A 24892-nucleotide genomic window follows, 5' to 3' on the forward strand; every position below is an offset into this window, starting at 1 on the left:
CGTCCGTATCCGCCGCGATGCTAACGAGCAGCTGGTTCTGGCTCACGTCACAAACCGTCTCCTTCCTCTCGTGTCGACTTTGACGGTTCAGATTTTTAAAGACGACTGGACCCGCCCCCTCCTCACAGGGGGCCTCCCCTCTTCCTCATATGCCCCACCCCTGGGTGTGTCCGAGGGCTTGTCACTGCCTCCTCTGCTGATGTCATCAGGAGCAGATCTGGACCCACTGACCTCCACGCCGTCCAAACTCAGCAGCCCACCTCCAGAGTTCTCCTTCAACACTCCGGGCCGGAACCTGCAGCCAATGGTGCTTCCTGCTGCAGGAAGCCACGCCCACAGGCCGTATGGCGGCCTGGGACTCGGCTACCCTGGGATGACGAACCAGGGTCCGGTGCGGCCCAGTGGTGGGTTGGGGGGAGGGTTTGGACTGGGTGTGGGCGGGAGCTCTCAGAGCTACAGAACTGTGCTGGGCGGGGCCACGGCCCCGTTACAGTTTGGAGCGTCACAGTACAGACAGTACCGACCCTGACCAACTGACAAGAAGAATTAACTCCACCCCTCAAAGACATTTTTTACCTCATGGTTTAAAATCATGAATAAAACTTTTTAACATAGACATAACAGAAGAAGAGCAAAGGGTCAGAGGTCAGAGGTCACAGGACTGATGTTTGTTCTTTGTTGTTAAATGTGTGTAAAAGTTCAACATTAAATTTAATTCAGTTTCATTTGTGGCAACAACTGAAGATTTAGATTTGTTTTAATGTTTGAACACACACACACACACACGTCTGTCTGTCCACCTGAACCTGTCTGTCCTCCTGAGCCTGTCTGTCCTTCAGAACCTGTCTGTTCACCTGAACCTGTCTGTCCTACTGAGCCGGTCTGTCCTTCAGAACCTGTCTGTCCTACTGAGCCTGTCTGTCCTCCAGAACCTGTCTGTCCTTCAGAACCTGTCTGTCCTCCAGAACCTGTCTGTCCTCCTGAGTTCTGTGTTGTTTACAGGTCAGAGTTCATCAGCAGGTCAGTGACAACATGAGATGAAACATGATCAGTGTTGATGGACATTTATGAACGTATGAATGTTTCTACAGCAGCAGACATCACAGGTGTGTGTGAGTGAGTTATCTGATAACCATAACGGTAAGCCCCGCCCCCACCACACTGAAGCAGTGCATCATGGGAATGAATGTTTGTCCTCAAGCAGGAAGAGTTGAATAATCTGTGCGTGTGTGGGGTCAGGAAAATGATCATGTGACCTAAATATCACAGGGTCGAAGGTCAGTCTGTGGAAATGTGACGATAATGAAGTTTGATCGTTTAGTAGATTAAGAAAACCAAACTGTGTGTGTGTGTGTGTGTAGCAGATTCTGGAGGGCCTCCTGATGAAGCTGCACCAGCAGGCCCTGTCAGCAGCTGCTCTCTGATTGGCTGCAGACTTGGGTCATTTTGTTGAATTTAAACTGAGCACGTGATGAGCTTCCTGCTGCGGGAAGCCACGCCCACAGGCCATATGGGGTAAACAAACAGCAACAATAAATATGATGTAATATTAATACCTGTTTGTGTTGTAGGTGTGGATCCAGTAGGGGGCAGTAGAGTTCATGCTGAGTTCCTCATCAATTACAACCAAAGAGTTTTAATCCAGATTAAAGATGAAGATTCCCTTTAAATGAGTTTAGACTTTGTTTTGTTGTAAAGAGTTGCACACACACACATGCACGCACACACAGACAGTGACACACACACACTGAATCTCACTTCCTCCTCACTCATTCATGTGTTCACTCAACCAGCTCCTGATCCTAATCCTCTCCTGCTCACACATGAATACATGAACCAATTAAAGGCAAAGGAAGATAATGAAGAAAGAGAGGAGGCGAGGAAGCAGACAGAGGAAAGGAAACAAGTGTCAAAGGTCAAAGTAAACGTGGTGCCAGGACGAGAAAGACGGACAAAAGACAAGAAAAACAAACGCAGGGTTCAGGCTGAAGTCCCCGTCCCTGTCATGTGACCAGTGATGAGTGTGAACCACTGAGGAAACTAGTGTGTTGGTCAGTGGTCAGAGTGTTGGTCAGTGGTCAGTGTGTTGGTCAGAGATCAGTGTGTTGTCAGTGGTCAGTGTGTTGGTCAGTGGTCAGAGTGTTGGTCAGTGGTCAGAGTGTTGTCAGTGATCAGAGTGTTGGTCAGTGGTCAGTGTGTTGGTCAGTGGTCAGTGTGTTGGTCAGAGATCAGTGTGTTGTCAGTGATCAGAGTGTTGTCAGTGATCAGAGTGTTGGTCAGTGGTCAGTGTGTTGGTCAGTGGTCAGTGTGTTGTCAGTGATCAGTGTTGTCAGTGATCAGAGTGTTGGTCAGTGGTCAGTGTGTTGGTCAGTGGTCAGTGTGTTGTCAGTGTTGGTCAGTGGTCAGTGTGTTGTCAGTGATCAGAGTGTTGTCAGTGATCAGAGTGTTGGTCAGTGGTCAGTGTGTTGTCAGTGATCAGTGTTGTCAGTGGTCAGTGTGTTGTCAGTGGTCAGAGTGTTGTCAGTGATCAGAGTGTTGTCAGTGGTCAGTGTGTTGTCAGTGGTCAGTGTGTTGTCAGTGATCAGAGTGTTGTCAGTGGTCAGAGTGTTGGTCAGTGGTCAGTGTGTTGTCAGTGATCAGAGTGTTGTCAGTGGTCAGTGTGTTGTCAGTGGTCAGTGTGTTGTCAGTGGTCAGAGTGTTGTCAGTGGTCAGTGTGTTGTCAGTGTGTTGTCAGTGATCAGAGTGTTGTCAGTGGTCAGTGTGTTGTCAGTGGTCAGTGTGTTGTCAGTGTGTTGTCAGTGGTCAGAGTGTTGTCAGTGATCAGAGTGTTGTCAGTGGTCAGTGTGTTGTCAGTGATCAGAGTGTTGTCAGTGGTCAGTGTGTTGTCAGTGGTCAGAGTGTTGTCAGTGGTCAGTGGTCAGAGTTTTGGTCAGTGGTCAGTGTGTTGTCAGTGGTCAGAGTGTTGTCAGTGGTCAGTGTGTTGTCAGTGGTCAGAGTGTTGGTCAGTGGTCAGTGTGTTGTCAGTGGTCAGAGTGTTGGTCAGTGGTCAGTGTGTTGTCAGTGGTCAGAGTGTTGTCAGTGGTCAGTGTGTTGTCAGTGGTCAGAGTGTTGGTCAGTGGTCAGTGTGTTGTCAGTGCTCAGAGTGTTGGTCAGTGGTCAGTGTGTTGTCAGTGGTCAGAGTGTTGGTCAGTGGTCAGTGTGTTGTCAGTGATCAGAGTGTTGTCAGTGGTCAGAGTGTTGGTCAGTGGTCAGTGTGTTGTCAGTGGTCAGTGTGTTGTCAGTGATCAGAGTGTTGTCAGTGGTCAGTGTGTTGTCAGTGGTCAGAGTGTTGGTCAGTGGTCAGTGTGTTGTCAGTGGTCAGAGTGTTGGTCAGTGGTCAGTGTGTTGTCAGTGATCAGAGTGTTGTCAGTGGTCAGAGTGTTGGTCAGTGGTCAGTGTGTTGTCAGTGATCAGAGTGTTGTCAGTGGTCAGAGTGTTGGTCAGTGGTCAGTGTGTTGTCAGTGGTCAGAGTGTTGGTCAGTGGTCAGTGTGTTGTCAGTGGTCAGTGGTCAGAGTGTTGGTCAGTGGTCAGTGTGTTGTCAGTGGTCAGTGTGTTGTCAGTGATCAGAGTGTTGTCAGTGGTCAGAGTGTTGGTCAGTGGTCAGAGTGTTGGTCAGTGGTCAGTGTGTTGTCAGTGGTCAGTGGTCAGAGTGTTGGTCAGTGGTCAGTGTGTTGTCAGTGGTCAGTGTGTTGTCAGTGATCAGAGTGTTGTCAGTGGTCAGAGTGTTGTCAGTGGTCAGAGTGTTGGTCAGTGGTCAGTGTGTTGTCAGTGATCAGAGTGTTGTCAGTGGTCAGAGTGTTGGTCAGTGGTCAGTGTGTTGTCAGTGGTCAGAGTGTTGGTCAGTGGTCAGTGTGTTGTCAGTGGTCAGAGTGTTGGTCAGTGGTCAGTGTGTTGTCAGTGGTCAGAGTGTTGGTCAGTGGTCAGAGTGTTGTCAGTGGTCAGTGTGTTGTCAGTGTGTTGTCAGTGATCAGAGTGTTGTCAGTGGTCAGTGTGTTGTCAGTGGTCAGTGTGTTGTCAGTGTGTTGTCAGTGGTCAGAGTGTTGTCAGTGATCAGAGTGTTGTCAGTGGTCAGTGTGTTGTCAGTGATCAGAGTGTTGTCAGTGGTCAGTGTGTTGTCAGTGGTCAGAGTGTTGTCAGTGGTCAGTGGTCAGAGTTTTGGTCAGTGGTCAGTGTGTTGTCAGTGGTCAGAGTGTTGTCAGTGGTCAGTGTGTTGTCAGTGGTCAGAGTGTTGGTCAGTGGTCAGTGTGTTGTCAGTGGTCAGAGTGTTGGTCAGTGGTCAGTGTGTTGTCAGTGGTCAGAGTGTTGGTCAGTGGTCAGTGTGTTGTCAGTGATCAGAGTGTTGTCAGTGGTCAGAGTGTTGGTCAGTGGTCAGTGTGTTGTCAGTGGTCAGTGTGTTGTCAGTGATCAGAGTGTTGTCAGTGGTCAGTGTGTTGTCAGTGGTCAGAGTGTTGGTCAGTGGTCAGTGTGTTGTCAGTGGTCAGAGTGTTGGTCAGTGGTCAGTGTGTTGTCAGTGATCAGAGTGTTGTCAGTGGTCAGAGTGTTGGTCAGTGGTCAGTGTGTTGTCAGTGATCAGAGTGTTGTCAGTGGTCAGAGTGTTGGTCAGTGGTCAGTGTGTTGTCAGTGGTCAGAGTGTTGGTCAGTGGTCAGTGTGTTGTCAGTGATCAGAGTGTTGTCAGTGGTCAGAGTGTTGGTCAGTGCTCAGTGTGTTGTCAGTGGTCAGTGTGTTGTCAGTGATCAGAGTGTTGTCAGTGGTCAGTGTGTTGTCAGTGGTCAGTGTGTTGTCAGTGTGTTGTCAGTGGTCAGAGTGTTGTCAGTGATCAGAGTGTTGTCAGTGGTCAGTGTGTTGTCAGTGATCAGAGTGTTGTCAGTGGTCAGTGTGTTGTCAGTGGTCAGAGTGTTGTCAGTGGTCAGTGGTCAGAGTTTTGGTCAGTGGTCAGTGTGTTGTCAGTGGTCAGAGTGTTGTCAGTGGTCAGTGTGTTGTCAGTGGTCAGAGTGTTGGTCAGTGGTCAGTGTGTTGTCAGTGGTCAGAGTGTTGGTCAGTGGTCAGTGTGTTGTCAGTGGTCAGAGTGTTGGTCAGTGGTCAGTGTGTTGTCAGTGATCAGAGTGTTGTCAGTGGTCAGAGTGTTGGTCAGTGGTCAGTGTGTTGTCAGTGGTCAGTGTGTTGTCAGTGATCAGAGTGTTGTCAGTGGTCAGTGTGTTGTCAGTGGTCAGAGTGTTGGTCAGTGGTCAGTGTGTTGTCAGTGGTCAGAGTGTTGGTCAGTGGTCAGTGTGTTGTCAGTGATCAGAGTGTTGTCAGTGGTCAGAGTGTTGGTCAGTGGTCAGTGTGTTGTCAGTGATCAGAGTGTTGTCAGTGGTCAGAGTGTTGGTCAGTGGTCAGTGTGTTGTCAGTGGTCAGAGTGTTGGTCAGTGGTCAGTGTGTTGTCAGTGATCAGAGTGTTGTCAGTGGTCAGAGTGTTGGTCAGTGGTCAGTGTGTTGTCAGTGGTCAGTGTGTTGTCAGTGATCAGAGTGTTGTCAGTGGTCAGAGTGTTGGTCAGTGGTCAGAGTGTTGGTCAGTGGTCAGTGTGTTGTCAGTGGTCAGTGGTCAGAGTGTTGGTCAGTGGTCAGTGTGTTGTCAGTGTGTTGTCAGTGATCAGAGTGTTGTCAGTGGTCAGAGTGTTGTCAGTGGTCAGAGTGTTGGTCAGTGGTCAGTGTGTTGTCAGTGATCAGAGTGTTGTCAGTGGTCAGAGTGTTGGTCAGTGGTCAGTGTGTTGTCAGTGGTCAGAGTGTTGGTCAGTGGTCAGTGTGTTGTCAGTGGTCAGAGTGTTGGTCAGTAGTCAGTGTGTTGTCAGTGGTCAGTGGTCAGAGTGTTGGTCAGTGTTGTGGTGACAGGGTGAAGGTCCAGACTTCAAAAACAAAGATTGTTTGAAGAAATATGTGAATGCAGCCGGGCTGCAGTCAAACACTCAGAGCTGATGAACGACAGCAGGATTAAACTCAGAGACATGACCTGTTTATTTAACCCCTTTACACGACCTTTGAGCAGAGGTCAAGGTAGCTGGCCGGGCCCTCCTCCTCCCCTCCTCCTCCTCCCCATCTCTTCCTCCTCCTCCTCCTTGTCCTCTGGTCTCCTGCTGTGTCTCCACAAAGTTTCCTCGTCTTCTTCTTCTCACGCCGTCTTTACCACGATTAAATCACACGTCATCAAACATGTCACACATTTAACTGCCAGACACATGTTCATGCGCACACACACACACACACACACACACACACACACACACACACACACACACACATGTTGGACATTCATGACTTGAGGGGACATTGCATTGACTTACATTCATTTCCTGGAGACTTAGTCTAACCTTAACCACAATTACTACTGGCCTAATCCTAATCCTAATCTTAACCTTAAAACATATCTTCACCTTAAAATGTAGTCATTTACGTTGTGGGGACTTGATTTTTGTCCCACAAGGAAGACAAGTCCCCATAATGTGAGTGTGTAAACAGTTTTAGGTCCCCACAACATTAGTAATACCCGCACACACACACAGTCACTCACACACACACACTAATGTCTTCTTTTGAAGATAAAGATTTAAAGTCAGTGACACAAAGTGACCACACGAGGCAGCAGAGGACCAGCAGCTCCTGTGACTTTGGTGTGGGAGATTGAGTGTGTGTATGTGTGTGTGTGTGTGTGTGAGAGAGTGTATGTGAGAGAGTGTGTGTGTGTGTGTGTGTGAGAGAGTGTGAGAGTGAGTAGTTTACAAGGTTCAGTCAAACAGTGAAATAACTTCAATTCAATGTTATTTGTATAGCACCAAATCCTAACATACATGATCTCAGGTGTGTACATAGACAACATCAAGGAGAGCAGAGAAACACAACAGTTCACACAATGAGCAAACACTAGGCATCAGTGGAGAGAAAAAACTCCCTCTTAACAGAAGAAGAAATCTCTGACAGAACCAGACTCACACATGTGCAGCATCTGCCTCGACCGGTCGGGGTGAAAGGAAAATGGGGGACAGAGGAGAGGTGGGGGACAGAAAGGGGGGAGAGAAAGGACAAGAGGGAGATGAGGTAGAGACAGAAGAGAGAGAGAGAGACCAGGAGCAGATACACAACAACTGTATCGAGTTACAAGTTTATACAGTCAATGATATCGACTTTTAATTATAGCACAATAATAATGGTGATGATATGTATGATATGGATAGCCTCGAAAACTGGATCTGGATCCTGCAACCTGCAAGATGAGAATACAGAGAGAGAGGGAAGGAAGGAAGGAAGGACACAAACTAGGGAGAGAAAGAGACAAGGTTAATGACATATAAAAAGTCATATTCATACCCTGAGTGTGAGAGAGTGAATGTGCGTGCACCACAGGAAAATCCCCCAGCAGTCTAGGTCTATAGCAGCAGAACTAAGAGCTGGTCCAGGTTTCCCTGAACCAGCTCTAACTATAAGCTTTATCAAAAAGGAAACTTTGAAGTCTAACTTTAAATACAGAGAGAGGCTCCGCCTCCTGAACTGTCATTGGAAGCTGGTTACACAGGAGAGGAGGAGCCTGGTAACTGAAGGCTCCGCCTCCCATTCTGCTCTTACAGACTCTGGGAACCACAAGTAAACCTGTATTTTGTGACCTAAGTGGTCTGTTAGGGTGATAAGGTAAGACTAGGTCTTTCAGGTATGAAGGGGCGTGACCATTAAGTGCTTTGTACGTGAGGAGGAGGATTTTAAATTGAATTCTAAACTGTGGGTGGAGCCAGTGTAGAGAAGCTAACACTGGAGTTATATGGTCTCTCTTTCTAGTTCCTCAGAACCTCAGAACTCTTGCTGCAGCATTTTGAATGAACTGAAGGGTTCTAACAGACTTGTTGGAACATCCTGATAATAAGGAGTTACAGTAATCTAATCTAGATGTAACAAAAGCATGAACTAGTTTTTCAGCATCCTGTAAAGACAGAATGTTTCTAATTTTCATAATGTTCCGCAGGTGGAAGAAGGCTGTTCTGGAAATGAGTTTTATGTGTGAATCAAATGACATTTCCTGGTCAAAAGTAACTCCAAGGTTCCTCACAGTGGAACTGGAAGCCATGGTGATGTCATCTAAAGTGACAATGTGATCAGAAAGTTTTTCTCTGAGGTGTTTAGGGCCGAGTATAAAAGTTTAAAAGTAGAAAGTTACAGGTCATCCAGGACTTAATGTCTCTGAGACATTCCTGGAGTTGAACAACCTGATTTATTTCATCCGGCCTCATTGATAAATATAGCTGTGTGTCATCTGCATAACAATGAAAGTGTATGTTGTGCTTCCTAATAATGTTCCCTAGAGGAAGCATATATAAGTAAAAAGTATAGGCCCAAGCACTGAGCCTTGTGGAACTCCACAATTAACTGTTGTTTGTAGTGAGGCTTTATCATTAACATGAACAAACTGGAATCTATCAGATAAGTATGATTTAAACCAGCAGAGGGCAGCACCTGTGATCCCAAGAGTCTGCTCCAATCTCTGCAGTAGAATATTATGATCAATGGTGTCAAATGCAGCACTAAGATCTAACAGGACAAGTAAAGAGACTAGACCATTATCTGAAGCCAAGAGAAGATCATTACTAACTTTAACTAGTGCTGTTTCTGTGCTATGGTTTAATCTAAAACCTGACTGAAAATCTTCAAACAGGCCATTAATGCGCAAATATTCACATCATTGATTAGCAACTGCCTTTTCTAAGATTTTAGAAACAAAGAGAAGATTAGATATAGGTCGGTAATTAGCTAAAATATCTGGGTCAAGGGTCGCTTTTTTGAGAAGGGGTTTAATAACTGCTATTTTAAACGTTTGGGGCACATATCCAGTTAATAAGGATAGATTAATTTGAGTTAATATAGAGCTGTTAATTAAAGGAAACACATCTTTAAACAGTTTGGTGGGGATAGGATCTAACTGACAGGTTGATGGCTTAGATGATGAAACTAATGATGTTAACTCAGGGAGATCTATAGGGGAGAAACTGTCTAACTGTGCACCTGGTGCTTCTAAAGCTCTTGTGCTAAAAGATGAGTCAGTCCCAATATGAGGGAGGAGATGATCCATTTTTTCTCTAATTGATGTTATTTTATTCACAACAAAGTTGATAAAGTCATCACTGCTCAGTGTTAAAGGAATAGATGGTTCAGTGGAGCTGTGGCTCTGTGTCAGCCTGGCTACAGTGCTGAAAACAAACCTATGATTATTCTTATTTTCTTCAATTAAAGAAGAATAATAGGCAGCTCTAGCTTTGTGTAGGGCTTTTTTGTAAGCTACAAAACCATCTTTCCAGGCTATATAAAATTCCTCTAGGTTATTGGAACGCCATGTTCTTTCTAATCTACGTAACGTCTGTTTAAGAGCACGAGTATCGGAGTTAAACCATGGTGCTCGTCTCATCTGATTCACCACCTTCTTTTTCAGAGGGGCAACACAATCTAATGTAGTACGCAGTGAGGCTGCTGTACTATTAACAAGGTTATCTATGAGGGCGGGAGTAAAATCACAGAAGGACAATAAAGACATGTGTCTCTGACCTTTGACCTCCAGGCTGCAGCAGCTCCAAGACTTCTTGACCTCAGGTGACCTCAGAGAGGAAGTGTCAGACACGAGGACTAACAAAGACCTTTGACCTTTGACCTTTGATCATCACCACTATTTCTGCTGCTGCCACCAAATTGAAGTCAGGAGGGAGGAAGACAGGGAGGAAGCAAGAATGGGAGGGAGGAAGAGAGGGAAGGAGGAAGTAAGGAGAGTGAAAGTTGAAAACCTATCTGAGGATGAGGTCGTGTTTCCTCCTCTTCTTTATTTTTTTGTTTAAAGAGGCAAAGGAGGAGGAGTGAAGGGTGGAGCTCTGCTGGAGCATGGGCGGGGTTATCGGGGGGACACCTGGGCGGGGCAGTGATGTGGCGGCGGCGGCGGGGTTGGTTGTGAGATGAAATTGATGAAGATAATGAGAAGTGACGTTGGTGTCAGTGATCCATGCACAGACTCCGCCCACGCTACTGAGCATGCTCAGAGCGCCGCCCACACCAACCACCCCACCCACCCCACTCACTCACTCGCTCGCTTAAAAGATGGAAGGTCAAGTGAGCGAGTGAGTGAATGGATGAGTGAGTGAACGTCCCTCAGATGGCTCTGGGATTCTGCACGCGATCTTCATCGGGGGGCGGGGTGAGAGCGAGCAAGCGAGCGAGCGAGAGAGCGAGCGCTGGGTCAGAGCGCTCTTCATCTTCATCTTCCTCTTCCTGGTTCAGTTCAGAGGTCAAAGTTCACGTAAATCGTCTTTAAAACCTTTTTTTCAAAAATCTACAGAAGGTTCCTTTAAAGTGCTGGTTTTTCAAAATAAAAGCACTTTATGGAAAATAAAAGCACACATTTTTCAGTTTAAATTTTGTTACTTTTCAAAAACACAGACATCACACGTTCACTTTTTCATCCTCTCACTTTGTTCACAATTTAGATAGGAACAACAAGTGAATTAAAATAATATTTTAAATGTTATACATTTTTTTAGATGAAATAAAAACTGTTTTCAATGTTTCTATAACTTTTTATAAGTTTGTCTGCGTGTGTGTGTGAGTGTGTGTCTGTGTGTGTGTGCGTGTGTGTGTGTGTGCGTGTGTGTGTGTGTGGGGACAGTTGTTTGTCTCAGGTCATGTGTCCAAGCTGTGACTCCGCCTACATCACCTGAGATTGGCAGCAGTGACCTCTGAGTCTCGTGTGGAGGATAAAATGGTAGAAGGTGAGTGAATGGATGAATGGTTTGTGTAAGAAGATATGACATATTCATAGTTTGGCAGTGATGACAAGCTCCGCCTCGGTGGACGCTCAGTGCTCATAGTGTCCAGCAGAGGGCAGCGTTACCTCGGCCTGTGACTCACCATTTAAACTGTAATCATACTCTTGTACTCCTGTACTGCTGAAAGCTGCCGATCATAAGCCCAATCACGACCACGTTCAGTGGTATTTCACTTCAGTGACTGTGTCAGACGTTCAGTGGTATTTCACTTCAGTGACTGTGTCAGACGTTCAGTGGTATTTCATTTCAGTGACTGTGTCAGACGTTCAGTGGTATTTCACTTCAGTGACTGTGTCAGACGTTCAGTGGTATTTCACTTCAGTGACTGTCAGACGTTCAGTGGTATTTCACTTCAGTGACTGTGTCAGACGTTCAGTGGTATTTCACTTCAGTGACTGTGTCAGACGTATTTCACTTCAGTGACTGTCAGACGTTCAGTGGTATTTCACTTCAGTGACTGTGTCAGACGTTCAGTGGTATTTCACTTCAGTGACTGTGTCAGACGTTCAGTGGTATTTCACTTCAGTGACTGTGTCAGACGTTCAGTGGTATTTCACTTCAGTGACTGTGTCAGACGTTCAGTGGTATTTCACTTCAGTGACTGTGTCAGACGTTCAGTGGTATTTCACTTCAGTGACTGTGTCAGTCGTTCAGTGGTATTTCACTTCAGTGACTGTGTCAGACGTTCAGTGGTATTTCACTTCAGTGACTGTGTCAGACGTTCAGTGGTATTTCACTTCAGTGACTGTCAGACGTTCAGTGGTATTTCACTTCAGTGACTGTGTCACGTTCAGTTGTATTTCACTTCAGTGACTGTGTCAGACGTTCAGTGGTATTTCACTTCAGTGACTGTGTCAGTCGTTCAGTGGTATTTCACTTCAGTGACTGTGTCAGACGTTCAGTGGTATTTCACTTCAGTGACTGTGTCAGACGTTCAGTGGTATTTCACTTCAGTGACTGTCAGACGTTCAGTGGTATTTTACTTCAGTGACTGTGTCAGACGTTCAGTGGTATTTCACTTCAGTGACTGTGTCAGTCGTTCAGTGGTATTTCACTTCAGTGACTGTCAGACGTTCAGTGGTATTTCACTTCAGTGACTGTGTCAGTCGTTCAGTGGTATTTCACTTCAGTGACTGTGTCAGACGTTCAGTGGTATTTCACTTCAGTGACTGTGTCAGACGTTCAGTGGTATTTCACTTCAGTGACTGTCAGACGTTCAGTGGTATTTCACTTCAGTGACTGTGTCAGACGTTCAGTGGTATTTCACTTCAGTGACTGTCAGACGTTCAGTGGTATTTCACTCCAGTGACTGTGTCAGACGTTCAGTGGTATTTCACTCCAGTGACTGTGTCAGACGTTCAGTGGTATTTCACTCCAGTGACTGTGTCAGACGTTCAGTGGTATTTCACTTCAGTGACTGTGTCACGTTCAGTTGTATTTCACTTCAGTGACTGTGTCAGACGTTCAGTGGTATTTCACTTCAGTGACTGTGTCAGTCGTTCAGTGGTATTTCACTTCAGTGACTGTGTCAGACGTTCAGTGGTATTTCACTTCAGTGACTGTGTCAGACGTTCAGTGGTATTTCACTTCAGTGACTGTCAGACGTTCAGTGGTATTTCACTTCAGTGACTGTGTCAGACGTTCAGTGGTATTTCACTTCAGTGACTGTGTCAGACGTATTTCACTTCAGTGACTGTCAGACGTTCAGTGGTATTTCACTTCAGTGACTGTGTCAGACGTTCAGTGGTATTTCACTTCAGTGACTGTCAGATGTTCAGTGGTATTTCACTTCAGTGACTGTGTCAGACGTTCAGTGGTATTTCACTTCAGTGACTGTCAGACGTTCAGTGGTATTTCACTTCAGTGACTGTGTCAGACGTTCAGTGGTATTTCACTTCAGTGACTGTCAGACGTTCAGTGGTATTTCACTTCAGTGACTGTGTCAGACGTTCAGTGGTATTTCACTTCAGTGACTGTCAGACGTTCAGTGGTATTTCACTTCAGTGACTGTCAGGTGTTCAGTGGTATTTCACTTCAGTGACTGTCAGGTGTTCAGTGGTATTTCACTTCAGTGACTGTCAGACGTTCAGTGGTATTTCACTTCAGTGACTGTCAGGTGTTCAGTGGTATTTCACTTCAGTGACTGTCAGACGTTCAGTGGTATTTCACTTCAGTGACTGTGTCAGACGTTCAGTGGTATTTCACTTCAGTGACTGTCAGACGTTCAGTGGTATTTCACTTCAGTGACTGTGTCAGACGTTCAGTGGTATTTCACTTCAGTGACTGTGTCAGACGTTCAGTGGTATTTCACTTCAGTGACTGTCAGACGTTCAGTGGTATTTCACTTCAGTGACTGTGTCAGACGTTCAGTGGTATTTCACTTCAGTGACTGTCAGTCGTTCAGTGGTATTTCACTTCAGTGACTGTCAGACGTTCAGTGGAATTTCACTTCAGTGACTGTCAGACGTTCAGTGGTATTTCACTTCAGTGACTGTGTCAGACGTTCAGTGGTATTTCACTTCAGTGACTGTCAGACGTTCAGTGGTATTTCACTTCAGTGACTGTCAGACGTTCAGTGGTATTTCACTTCAGTGACTGTGTCAGACGTTCAGTGGTATTTCACTTCAGTGACTGTCAGACGTTCAGTGGTATTTCACTTCAGTGACTGTCAGACGTTCAGTGGTATTTCACTTCAGTGACTGTCAGACGTTCAGTGGTATTTCACTTCAGTGACTGTGTCAGACGTTCAGTGGTATTTCACTTCAGTGACTGTGTCAGGCGTTCAGTGGTATTTCAATTCAGTGACTGTGTCAGACGTTCAGTGGTATTTCACTTCAGTGACTGTGTCAGGCGTTCAGTGGTATTTCACTTCAGTGACTGTGTCAGGCGTTCAGTGGTATTTCACTTCAGTGACTGTGTCAGACGTTCAGTGGTATTTCACTTCAGTGACTGTGTCAGACGTTCAGTGGTATTTCACTTCAGTGACTGTCAGACGTTCAGTGGTATTTCACTTCAGTGACTGTGTCAGACGTTCAGTGGTATTTCACTTCAGTGACTGTGTCAGACGTTCAGTGGTATTTCACTTCAGTGACTGTGTCAGACGTTCAGTGGTATTTCACTTCAGTGACTGTGTCAGACGTTCAGTGGTATTTCACTTCAGTGACTGTGTCAGACGTTCAGTGGTATTTCACTTCAGTGACTGTCAGACGTTCAGTGGTATTTCACTTCAGTGACTGTGTCAGACGTTCAGTGGTATTTCACTTCAGTGACTGTGTCAGACGTTCAGTGGTATTTCACTTCAGTGACTGTGTCAGACGTTCAGTGGTATTTCACTTCAGTGACTGTGTCAGACGTTCAGTGGTATTTCACTTCAGTGACTGTGTCAGACGTTCAGTGGTATTTCACTTCAGTGACTGTGTCAGGCGTTCAGTGGTATTTCACTTCAGTGACTGTGTCAGACGTTCAGTGGTATTTCACTTCAGTGACTGTGTCAGACGTTCAGTGGTATTTCACTTCAGTGACTGTCAGACGTTCAGTGGTATTTCACTTCAGTGACTGTGTCAGACGTTCAGTGGTATTTCACTTCAGTGACTGTGTCAGACGTTCAGTGGTATTTCACTTCAGTGACTGTGTCAGACGTTCAGTGGTATTTCACTTCAGTGACTGTGTCAGACGTTCAGTGGTATTTCACTTCAGTGACTGTGTCAGACGTTCAGTGGTATTTCACTTCAGTGACTGTCAGACGTTCAGTGGTATTTCACTTCAGTGACTGTGTCAGACGTTCAGTGGTATTTCACTTCAGTGACTGTGTCAGACGTTCAGTGGTATTTCACTTCAGTGACTGTGTCAGACGTTCAGTGGTATTTCACTTCAGTGACTGTCAGACGTTCCGTTCAGTGGTATTTCACTTCAGTGACTGTGTCAGACGTTCAGTGGTATTTCACTTCAGTGACTGTGTCAGACGTTCAGTGGTATTTCACTTCAGTGACTGTGTCAGACGTTCAGTGGTATTTCACTTCAGTGACTGTGTCAGACGTTCAGTGGTATTTCACTTCAGTGACTGTCAGACGTTCAGTGGTATTTCACTTCAGTGACTGTGTCAGACGTTCAGTGGTATTTCACTTCAGTGACTGTGTCAGACGTTCAGTGGTATTTCACTTCAGTGACTGTGTCAGACGTTCAGTGGTATTTCACTTCAGTGACTGTGTCAGACGTTCAGTGGTATTTCACTTCAGTGACTGTGTCAGACGTTCAGTGGTATTTCACTTCAGTGACTGTGTCAGACGTTCAGTGGTATTTCACTTCAGTGACTGTGTCAGGCGTTCAGTGGTATTTCACTTCAGTGACTGTGTCAGACGTTCAGTGGTATTTCACTTCAGTGACTGTGTCAGACGTTCAGTGGTATTTCACTTCAGTGACTGTGTCAGACGTTCAGTGGTATTTCACTTCAGTGACTGTGTCAGACGTTCAGTGGTATTTCACTTCAGTGACTGTGTCAGGCGTTCAGTGGTATTTCACTTCAGTGACTGTGTCAGACGTTCAGTGGTATTTCACTTCAGTGACTGTGTCAGACGTTCAGTGGTATTTCACTTCAGTGACTGTCAGACGTTCAGTGGTATTTCACTTCAGTGACTGTGTCAGACGTTCAGTGGTATTTCACTTCAGTGACTGTGTCAGACGTTCAGTGGTATTTCACTTCAGTGACTGTGTCAGACGTTCAGTGGTATTTCACTTCAGTGACTGTGTCAGACGTTCAGTGGTATTTCACTTCAGTGACTGTGTCAGACGTTCAGTGGTATTTCACTTCAGTGACTGTGTCAGACGTTCAGTGGTATTTCACTTCAGTGACTGTCAGACGTTCAGTGGTATTTCACTTCAGTGACTGTGTCAGACGTTCAGTGGTATTTCACTTCAGTGACTGTGTCAGACGTTCAGTGGTATTTCACTTCAGTGACTGTGTCAGACGTTCAGTGGTATTTCACTTCAGTGACTGTCAGACGTTCCGTTCAGTGGTATTTCACTTCAGTGACTGTGTCAGACGTTCAGTGGTATTTCACTTCAGTGACTGTGTCAGACGTTCAGTGGTATTTCACTTCAGTGACTGTGTCAGACGTTCAGTGGTATTTCACTTCAGTGACTGTGTCAGACGTTCAGTGGTATTTCACTTCAGTGACTGTCAGACGTTCAGTGGTATTTCACTTCAGTGACTGTGTCAGACGTTCAGTGGTATTTCACTTCAGTGACTGTGTCAGACGTTCAGTGGTATTTCACTTCAGTGACTGTGTCAGACGTTCAGTGGTATTTCACTTCAGTGACTGTGTCAGACGTTCAGTGGTATTTCACTTCAGTGACTGTGTCAGACGTTCAGTGGTATTTCACTTCAGTGACTGTGTCAGACGTTCAGTGGTATTTCACTTCAGTGACTGTGTCAGGCGTTCAGTGGTATTTCACTTCAGTGACTGTGTCAGACGTTCAGTGGTATTTCACTTCAGTGACTGTGTCAGACGTTCAGTGGTATTTCACTTCAGTGACTGTGTCAGACGTTCAGTGGTATTTCACTTCAGTGACTGTGTCAGACGTTCAGTGGTATTTCACTTCAGTGACTGTGTCAGACGTTCAGTGGTATTTCACTTCAGTGACTGTGTCAGACGTTCAGTGGTATTTCATTTCAGTGACTGTGTCAGACGTTCAGTGGTATTTCACTTCAGTGACTGAAGTACTGATCCATTCTGTGAACAAATCTTTTTAATGATTCACTTTCACCCAAAACAACTGCTTTAAAAGTCACTAGTTTGTGTCGTGGAGAAAACTACGTCACCACAGTGATGTGATAACTCTGCCCACTTTGAGGAGGAGCTATGACGTCTTTGAAAACAACAAGACTGAAACTAAACTGAGTGGAGTTAGAAGTGTTGTAATAAACCACATCATAAAAAGCTGAACTGTCCCTTTAATCTAAAATTACATCATTAAAGACCCTCCCGCTGTACAAGCCCCACCTACTCTAGGGTCACAGCTACCAAAACAAGTGAGAGACTGAGATGTTTGACCTAAATAAAGGGGGGGGGGGGGGGCGCTGCTCTTAAAGCTGCAGAGACACACACACACACACACACAGACACAGATCCACACAGACACACAGGCACACACACACACACACACCCACACACAGACACAGACACACACATAGACACAGACAGACACACAAATACACACACACAGACACAGTGTGTCTGTGTGTGTGTTATTTAATGTTTCTTCAGTCAAATTAATATATTAATATTTCAGTTTTTTTCAAACATGAAATCAATAACCATAATATAAAATTAGCTTTATTTATTTTACTCTGAGTACTCATTTGCATATAAACATATTTACTCATTTGTCACATATGTGTGCAAACAGATTAGAGGCTCCGCCTCCTCAAATTGTCCTCAGATGAGAAGGTGAGGACAGAGACAGGAAGACAGACAGAGACACAGTGTCTGTCTCTGAGACATTCACTTCAAATAAAACACCCATTATTTCATTATTATTTCATTTAAGTTGAACTTTTTCATTGTGTAGAAAACATGAAAAATCAACACTTGTTTAATATTTAACACATAAATACTGTGTTCTTTATCAATAAAGTGACATTTTTATAAAAATGACCTTAGTTTGTGAAAGTCTCCAGGTCTCATGTCCACTGTCTCTTACTGTCCACCCGTCCTCTCTTCACCAGTTCCTCAGCAATGAGCTTCTGCCTCATTAGGACCAGGTTTTAGGCTCCATGAGGACGAGTGTTTATGACACACACACACACACACATTAAATGTATTTTACTCTGAATAATGATAATAATAATAATAGTAATAATAATAATAAAGAAAATCCAGGTTTATATAGAAGTCTAATAATAATTTAATTATAATATTATAAGTCTAATTCTTTTTTACAATCAGGAACATTTGTCTCAGACTAAAGTTTAAAAACTTTTTTAAATGAGAAAGTGAATCATTTTATAGATTAAAGTAAATAAAATTCATTTCATTGCAAGTAATAAATGATAATATGATATAATATATTTATAATATTAATATTTAAATTATGTTTTTTTTACAGAAACTGAAACAGAATCAGATTCAGGTGTTTTTCATCATCATTTTTAATCAACTTTTGTTCTTTCAACAAACAACCAAACAACCAAACAAACAAACAAAAACAGTTGACGCTAAAAATACAAAAGTGCAAAAGAATAAAAAAAACAATGTAGGTGTGTGTGTGTGTGTGTGTGTGTGTGTGTGTGTGTGTGTGTGTGTGTGTGTGTGTGTGGGTGTGTTTTTAAAAAAAGCAGCAGAATTTTGTGATCTCATCATAAATATTTATATAAATATATTTATTTGAAAAACTGAAAATGAAAACGGTCAAAAATGTTAAATTTTAATCATTTTAAATTTAGTTTATGGTGAACTTTGTTCTCATGACGTGAAATGATGACCATTTTATTAATATTGATATTAACAATAATAACAATAATGAATTAATCCAAGATTTTTAATGAATGATTCTCTTCAATAATTCGTTTTTGTTTGTTTTAAATAAAGACTTTTTTCATATGTTTTTATTGAAGTTTCGTTGTCACACGTTACATTTTTGACAAATATCAATTATTTTATCTTTTTCTGCTTCATTTATTTACTTATGACTTGTTTGTTTTTTTTTACAGAGGCAACATTTATTTGATCAACACCGCAGTGATCGATACTTGTGATCGATGATTGTCAAACACTTCTTTAAAATTGTATAAAAAAACAACACATTTTTGAACACAAACGTTTTTGTTTTTTTAAATAATTTATTAAATTAAATTATTTAACAGCGAAATAAAAGAACTCATACATTTTCTGTCACGTGATTTAATGCCGATCTTGGGTTATTTTTCGTTATTATTTATTAAAAATAAAATTATTTATTATTAAAGAAGAATTCAATTTTTAGATTTCTGGTGAAAACATTTTTATCAAATTTTTCCATAAATTCACAGACTTTCTGTCAAAATAACAATAAAAAAAAATCACTTTTAACGTTTGTCGTCAAATTATTAACGTTTTAATTTTAATTTTAATCAGCACTTTCTATTGTGTGTGTGTGTGTGTGTGTGTGTAAGAAGCCGCCATGAAAATACATAATAAAAATAAATAAATGTGTTTATTTAGTGTTTGTATTCCCGCTCTGTGTCGTTTTACAGGCCTGAGTAAGGCCCGCGCGCGCACACACACACACACACGCACACTAATCTTCGTTGTTTCGTATCTTTTATTTTTCATGGATCAATTATTTATTTCAAATTGTTTTTAAATAAACATTTAATCTGTTTAACACGGAGATTATTATTCACTGTATGTTTGAATGAGATTGTTGTTGTTGTTGTTGTTGATTGTCTTTAAATTCATAAATAATAAAATAACCCTCAGAATTTAAATAGATTATAAATAAATGTCCCTTTAAAACAAAGCGATTCACAGTAAACGGATCAGAGTCACAATCAGGTTCCGCTTCCTCTGCTTCAGTTTTTTGATATTTGTGTTTGCTCTTCAGTCTGGAGCGGTTCCGGTGCTGGTCCCGGTGCTGGTGCTGGTGACACAGGCTCAGTTTAGGAAAGAGTTCGGTACCGTCACTCTCTTGTGATGAGACAACATCCCGGAAAACCCGGCGCTCGCGCCGCCGGAGAAACTGTTTCTGAGAGAGTCCGAGAGCAAGGAGTGAGCGGAACCAACGGAACCAACAAACCCCGGTGTTGTCTGCGGCAGATGAGGAGCAGGAGCGGGAGGAGGCCCGACACCGACACCTCCTCCTCCTCCTCCTCCTCCTGCTCCCGGTGGCGCCGTAGAACCGTGCTGAGACCCTGATGAGACAAAATAACCGGTACTTTGTCCACTGAGAAGTCCGACCGGAGCCGAACTCATCCCGTAGCTGTTGCTCATACTCAAGGCTCCGGCAGCGGAACCGGAGCCGAGGATGGACCGGCTCAGCTCCCCGTTACTCAGCGGCTCCACGGCGGGCAGCAGCGGCCCGTAGCCCGGCGGCTGACCCAGAAACCCGGCGCCGCTTCCGTTGTAGTGGGTCGGGTGGTGATGATGATGATGGTGGAGGGAGAGGAAGGGGGAGATGTGCCAGTACAGCGGGTTGTTCCCGCGCTCGTTCATCCCCGTTAAACCGAGCGGAGCAAAGCGCAGCCCGCGCTTCAGCGCCAGTTTCCCGCGGGAGGTGGCGGAGCGGCGGCGCAGTTTCCCGGTGGTTCCGCCGATGAAGACGTCGTCGCTGCTCGGATCCAACATCCAGTAGTTCCCTTTCCCCGGGTCGTCGTAGTGTCGCGGGACCTTGACGAAGCACTTATTGAGGCTGAGGTTGTGGCGGATGGAGTTCTGCCAGCCCTGCTTCTGCTCCCGGTAAAACGGAAAGTTCTTCATGATGAACTCGTAGATTCCGTTGAGCGTGAGTCGTTTTTCTGGACTTTGTCTGATCGCCATCATGATGAGCGCGTTATAGCTGAACGGAGGCTTCTCATATTTACCGCCTTTATTATTATTATTATTATTATTATTATTATTATTGTTGTTATTTATAATAATACTGTTGTTATTATCCGCCGCTTTATTCTCTCCTTCACCTCCTCCGTCCTCCTCCTCTTCCTCATCCGCTCCGTGAACCTCCTGCTCCGGTTTGTCCGGCTCCAGATCCGCGGCAGCGCAGGAGTCCAGTGATTTGTCAGAGTCAGATCCCGGTGACGGAGACAAAGTCCCGGTGATCCCGGTGATCCCGGTGTTCCCGGTGATCCCGGTGATCCCGGTGTTCCCGGTGATCCTGGTGATCCCGGACACGGAGTCCGCTCTGTCGCACTTGGACGGGAGCAGGAGGCTCTTGATGGAGAAGCAGGAGGACCGAGGGACGGTGCGCGGGTCTTTGACCTCCTCCATCCCGGTGACGGTAAACAAACAAAAATAACAACAAGGAAAAAAGAAGAAGAAGAAGAAGAAGAAGAAGAAGAAGAAAGGGTCCAGAGAGGATCACCTCCGTTATCAGACTGAGAGAGAGGGGGGGGGGGGGGGGAGTAAAGAGAGAGAAAGAGAAATTAGTAATTAAGGAGGAGGAGCTTCTTCTTCTTCTTCTTTTATCATAAAATCCTTGTTTTTCTTTAAACTGAGATTTAAATGTTTCAACGAAACAAAACCTCTCTCTCTCTCTCTGCTTCAGTCTCTCTCTCGCTGTCTCGCTCTCTCTCCCTCTCTCTGCTTCTGTCTCTCTCTCTGCTTCTGTCTCTCTCGCTGTCTCTCTGTCTCTCCCCCCTCGCTCGGTATTTGCGCGCGCGCGTCGTCACAGATTCAGACTCTTTTGTTTTTGTTTCTCTGTGACAATAAAGACTTTGATTTCATGTCGGCAAACACAGCGCGCGCGTATGTGTGTGTGTGTGTGTGTGGGGGGGGGGGGTTCTATTGTCCAGTAATAAAAACGATTGTGACACACACACACACGGAGGCCGCAGGTTTGAAGCTGGAACAACAGCGCCTCCTGTTGGTATCAGTGAGTACTGCAGCACACATAATGATAATAATGATAATAATAATAATTATGATAACCATAATAATGCTAATGACAATGCTAATAATAATAATAATGCTAAGGATAATAACAATAATAATGATAGTAATAACAATAATAATAATATAATAATAATAATATAATTATAATGATAATAATAGTACTAATAATAGCGATAATATGCTTATAATAATGATAATAATAATGAGTATAATAATGTTAACAACAATAATAATAATAATATAATTAGAATGATAATAATATAATGATAATAATAACAATAATAATGATAAAAATAACAATAATAATGATAATAACAATAATAATAATAACAATAATAATGATAATAATAAAATAATAATGATAATAATAACAATAATAATAATAACAACAATAATGATAATAATAACAATAATAATGATAATAATAACAATAATAATAATAACAATAATAATGATAATAACAACAATAATAATAATAATAATAATAGATACAGATACACTGCCTGGCCAAAAAAAAGTGGCCACCTAAAACAAAGGGTCACATGGTTGGAGCGCCTTTAGCTTTGATTACTCACTCATTCACTGTGTCATTGTTTCCATAAGCTACTGTAATGTCACAAGATTTATTTCCGTCCAGTGTTGCATTAATTTTTCAATAAGATCTTGTATCGATGATGGGAGAGTCGGGCCACTGAGCAAAGCCTTCTCCAGCACATCCCAGAGATTCTCAATGGGGTTCAGGTCTGGACTCTGTGGTGAAAATGATGTCTCATGCTCCCTGAACCACTCTTTCACAATTTGAGCCTGATGAATCTTGGCATTGTCATCTTGGAATATGCCCATGTCATCAGGGAAGAAACAAATGCATTGATGGAATAATCTGGTCATTCATTATATTCAGGTAGTCAGCTGACCTCAATCTTTGGGCACATGATGTTGCTGAACCTAGACCTGACCAACTGCAGCAACCCTCTACCTGTTTGCTTAGTTAAATCCAGGTGGTGACTCTTTTTGGCCAGGTGTGTGTACAGGCTTTATGTTAGGTCACATCGTGTGTGTCCTGTCCACTTTGATTGTGATGCATTCCACAAAGAAACCCTTTAGAAAATAATAAAAATCAACAGATGTTCTGGAAAAAGAGACATTTATTGATCACAGTTACTCTAAACAGCACAAACAACACTTTAGAAGAGTGAAGTGCAAACAATCTAGATTACTATTATATTAAACCATGGAAAATAACGCTAATGCACACCTGGCTAACGCTTGAAGAGCAGATATCTGTTGTGAAGCTAATGGACACAAAGGAGGTGTGTGTACCTGTGAGTGATTCTTCTTCAGGTGTATGTGTGTACCTGTGAGTGATTCTTCTTCAGGTGTGTGTACCTGTGAGTGATTCTCCTTTAGGTGTGTGTACCTGTGAGTGATTCTTCTTCAGGTGTGTGTACCTGTGAGTGATTCTTCTTCAGGTGTGTGTACCTGTGAGTGATTCTTCTTCAGGTGTGTGTGTGTACCTGTGAGTGATTCTCCTTTAGGTGTGTGTACCTGTGAGTGATTCTTCTTCAGGTGTGTGTGTGTACCTGTGAGTGATTCTTCTTCAGGTGTGTGTACCTGTGAGTGATTCTTCTTCAGGTGTGTGTACCTGTGAGTGATTCTCCTTTAGGTGTGTGTACCTGTGAGTGATTCTTCTTCAGGTGTGTGTACCTGTGAGTGATTCTTCTTCAGGTGTGTGTACCTGTGAGTGATTCTTCTTCAGGTGTGTGTGTGTACCTGTGAGTGATTCTTCTTCAGGTGTGTGTACCTGTGAGTGATTCTCCTTTAGGTGTGTGTACCTGTGAGTGATTCTTCTTCAGGTGTGTGTACCTGTGAGTGATTCTTCTTCAGGTGTGTGTGTGTACCTGTGAGTGATTCTTCTTCAGGTGTGTGTACCTGTGAGTGATTCTTCTTCAGGTGTGTGTGTGTACCTGTGAGTGATTCTTCTTCAGGTGTGTGTACCTGTGAGTGATTCTTCTTCAGGTGTGTGTACCTGTGAGTGATTCTCCTTTAGGTGTGTGTACCTGTGAGTGATTCTTCTTCAGGTGTGTGTACCTGTGAGTGATTCTTCTTCAGGTGTGTGTACCTGTGAGTGATTCTTCTTCAGGTGTGTGTGTGTACCTGTGAGTGATTCTTCTTCAGGTGTGTGTACCTGTGAGTGATTCTCCTTTAGGTGTGTGTACCTGTGAGTGATTCTTCTTCAGCTGTGTGTACCTGTGAGTGATTCTTCTTCAGGTGTGTGTACCTGTGAGTGATTCTTCTTCAGGTGTGTGTACCTGTGAGTGATTCTTCTTTAGGTGTGTGTACCTGTGAGTGATTCTTCTTCAGGTGTGTGTATCTGTGAGTGATTCTTCTTCAGGTGTGTGTACCTGTGAGTGATTCTTCTTCAGGTGTGTGTACCTGTGAGTGATTCTTCTTCAGGTGTGTGTACCTGTGAGTGATTCTCCTTTAGGTGTGTGTACCTGTGAGTGATTCTTCTTCAGGTGTGTGTACCTGTGAGTGATTCTTCTTCAGGTGTGTGTACCTGTGAGTGATTCTTCTTCAGGTGTGTGTACCTGTGAGTGATTCTCCTTTAGGTGTGTGTACCTGTGAGTGATTCTTCTTCAGGTGTGTGTACCTGTGAGTGATTCTTCTTCAGGTGTGTGTACCTGTGAGTGATTCTTCTTCAGGTGTGTGTGTGTACCTGTGAGTGATTCTTCTTCAGGTGTGTGTACCTGTGAGTGATTCTCCTTTAGGTGTGTGTACCTGTGAGTGATTCTTCTTCAGGTGTGTGTACCTGTGAGTGATTCTTCTTCAGGTGTGTGTGTGTACCTGTGAGTGATTCTTCTTCAGGTGTGTGTACCTGTGAGTGATTCTTCTTCAGCTGTGTGTGTGTACCTGTGAGTGATTCTTCTTCAGGTGTGTGTACCTGTGAGTGATTCTTCTTCAGGTGTGTGTACCTGTGAGTGATTCTCCTTTAGGTGTGTGTACCTGTGAGTGATTCTTCTTCAGGTGTGTGTACCTGTGAGTGATTCTTCTTCAGGTGTGTGTACCTGTGAGTGATTCTTCTTCAGGTGTGTGTGTGTACCTGTGAGTGATTCTTCTTCAGGTGTGTGTACCTGTGAGTGATTCTCCTTTAGGTGTGTGTACCTGTGAGTGATTCTTCTTCAGCTGTGTGTACCTGTGAGTGATTCTTCTTCAGGTGTGTGTACCTGTGAGTGATTCTTCTTCAGGTGTGTGTACCTGTGAGTGATTCTTCTTTAGGTGTGTGTACCTGTGAGTGATTCTTCTTCAGGTGTGTGTATCTGTGAGTGATTCTTCTTCAGGTGTGTGTACCTGTGAGTGATTCTTCTTCAGGTGTGTGTACCTGTGAGTGATTCTTCTTCAGGTGTGTGTACCTGTGAGTGATTCTCCTTTAGGTGTGTGTACCTGTGAG

At 43.8% G+C, this 24892-nt stretch overlaps 2 protein-coding genes across 3 annotated transcripts in view; one reads left to right on the forward strand and one right to left on the reverse strand.

The window, feature by feature from the left end:
* The window catches only part of slc30a6 (solute carrier family 30 member 6), a 19969-nt gene extending 19244 nt beyond the window's left edge, over nucleotides 1-725 (forward strand). For both annotated transcript variants that reach the window (XM_058652145.1, XM_058652146.1), the window contains one exon: nucleotides 1-725. This exon is cut by the window's left edge and continues 14 nt beyond it. In XM_058652145.1, the coding sequence (XP_058508128.1) occupies nucleotides 1-529 (529 nt within the window). In that variant the 3' untranslated portion in view covers nucleotides 530-725.
* A 17265-nt stretch (nucleotides 726-17990) lies between these two features.
* LOC131474175 (forkhead box protein G1-like) lies at nucleotides 17991-20908 on the reverse strand. The gene has a single exon (XM_058651925.1). It carries the CDS (start codon nucleotides 20818-20820, stop codon nucleotides 19492-19494), a length of 1329 nt encoding a protein of 442 aa, XP_058507908.1. The 5' UTR covers nucleotides 20821-20908; the 3' UTR covers nucleotides 17991-19491.
* Nucleotides 20909-24892: the final 3984 nt, after the last annotated feature.

Source organism: Solea solea, chromosome 15 (genome assembly GCF_958295425.1).
Source record: "Solea solea chromosome 15, fSolSol10.1, whole genome shotgun sequence".
Taxonomy (NCBI): domain Eukaryota; kingdom Metazoa; phylum Chordata; class Actinopteri; order Pleuronectiformes; family Soleidae; genus Solea; species Solea solea.

Bases quoted from the DNA above. Each gene is read 5' to 3' on its own strand.
- LOC131474175 (XM_058651925.1), bottom strand. From the start codon at position 20,820: ATGGAGGAGGTCAAAGACCCGCGCACCGTCCCTCGGTCCTCCTGCTTC.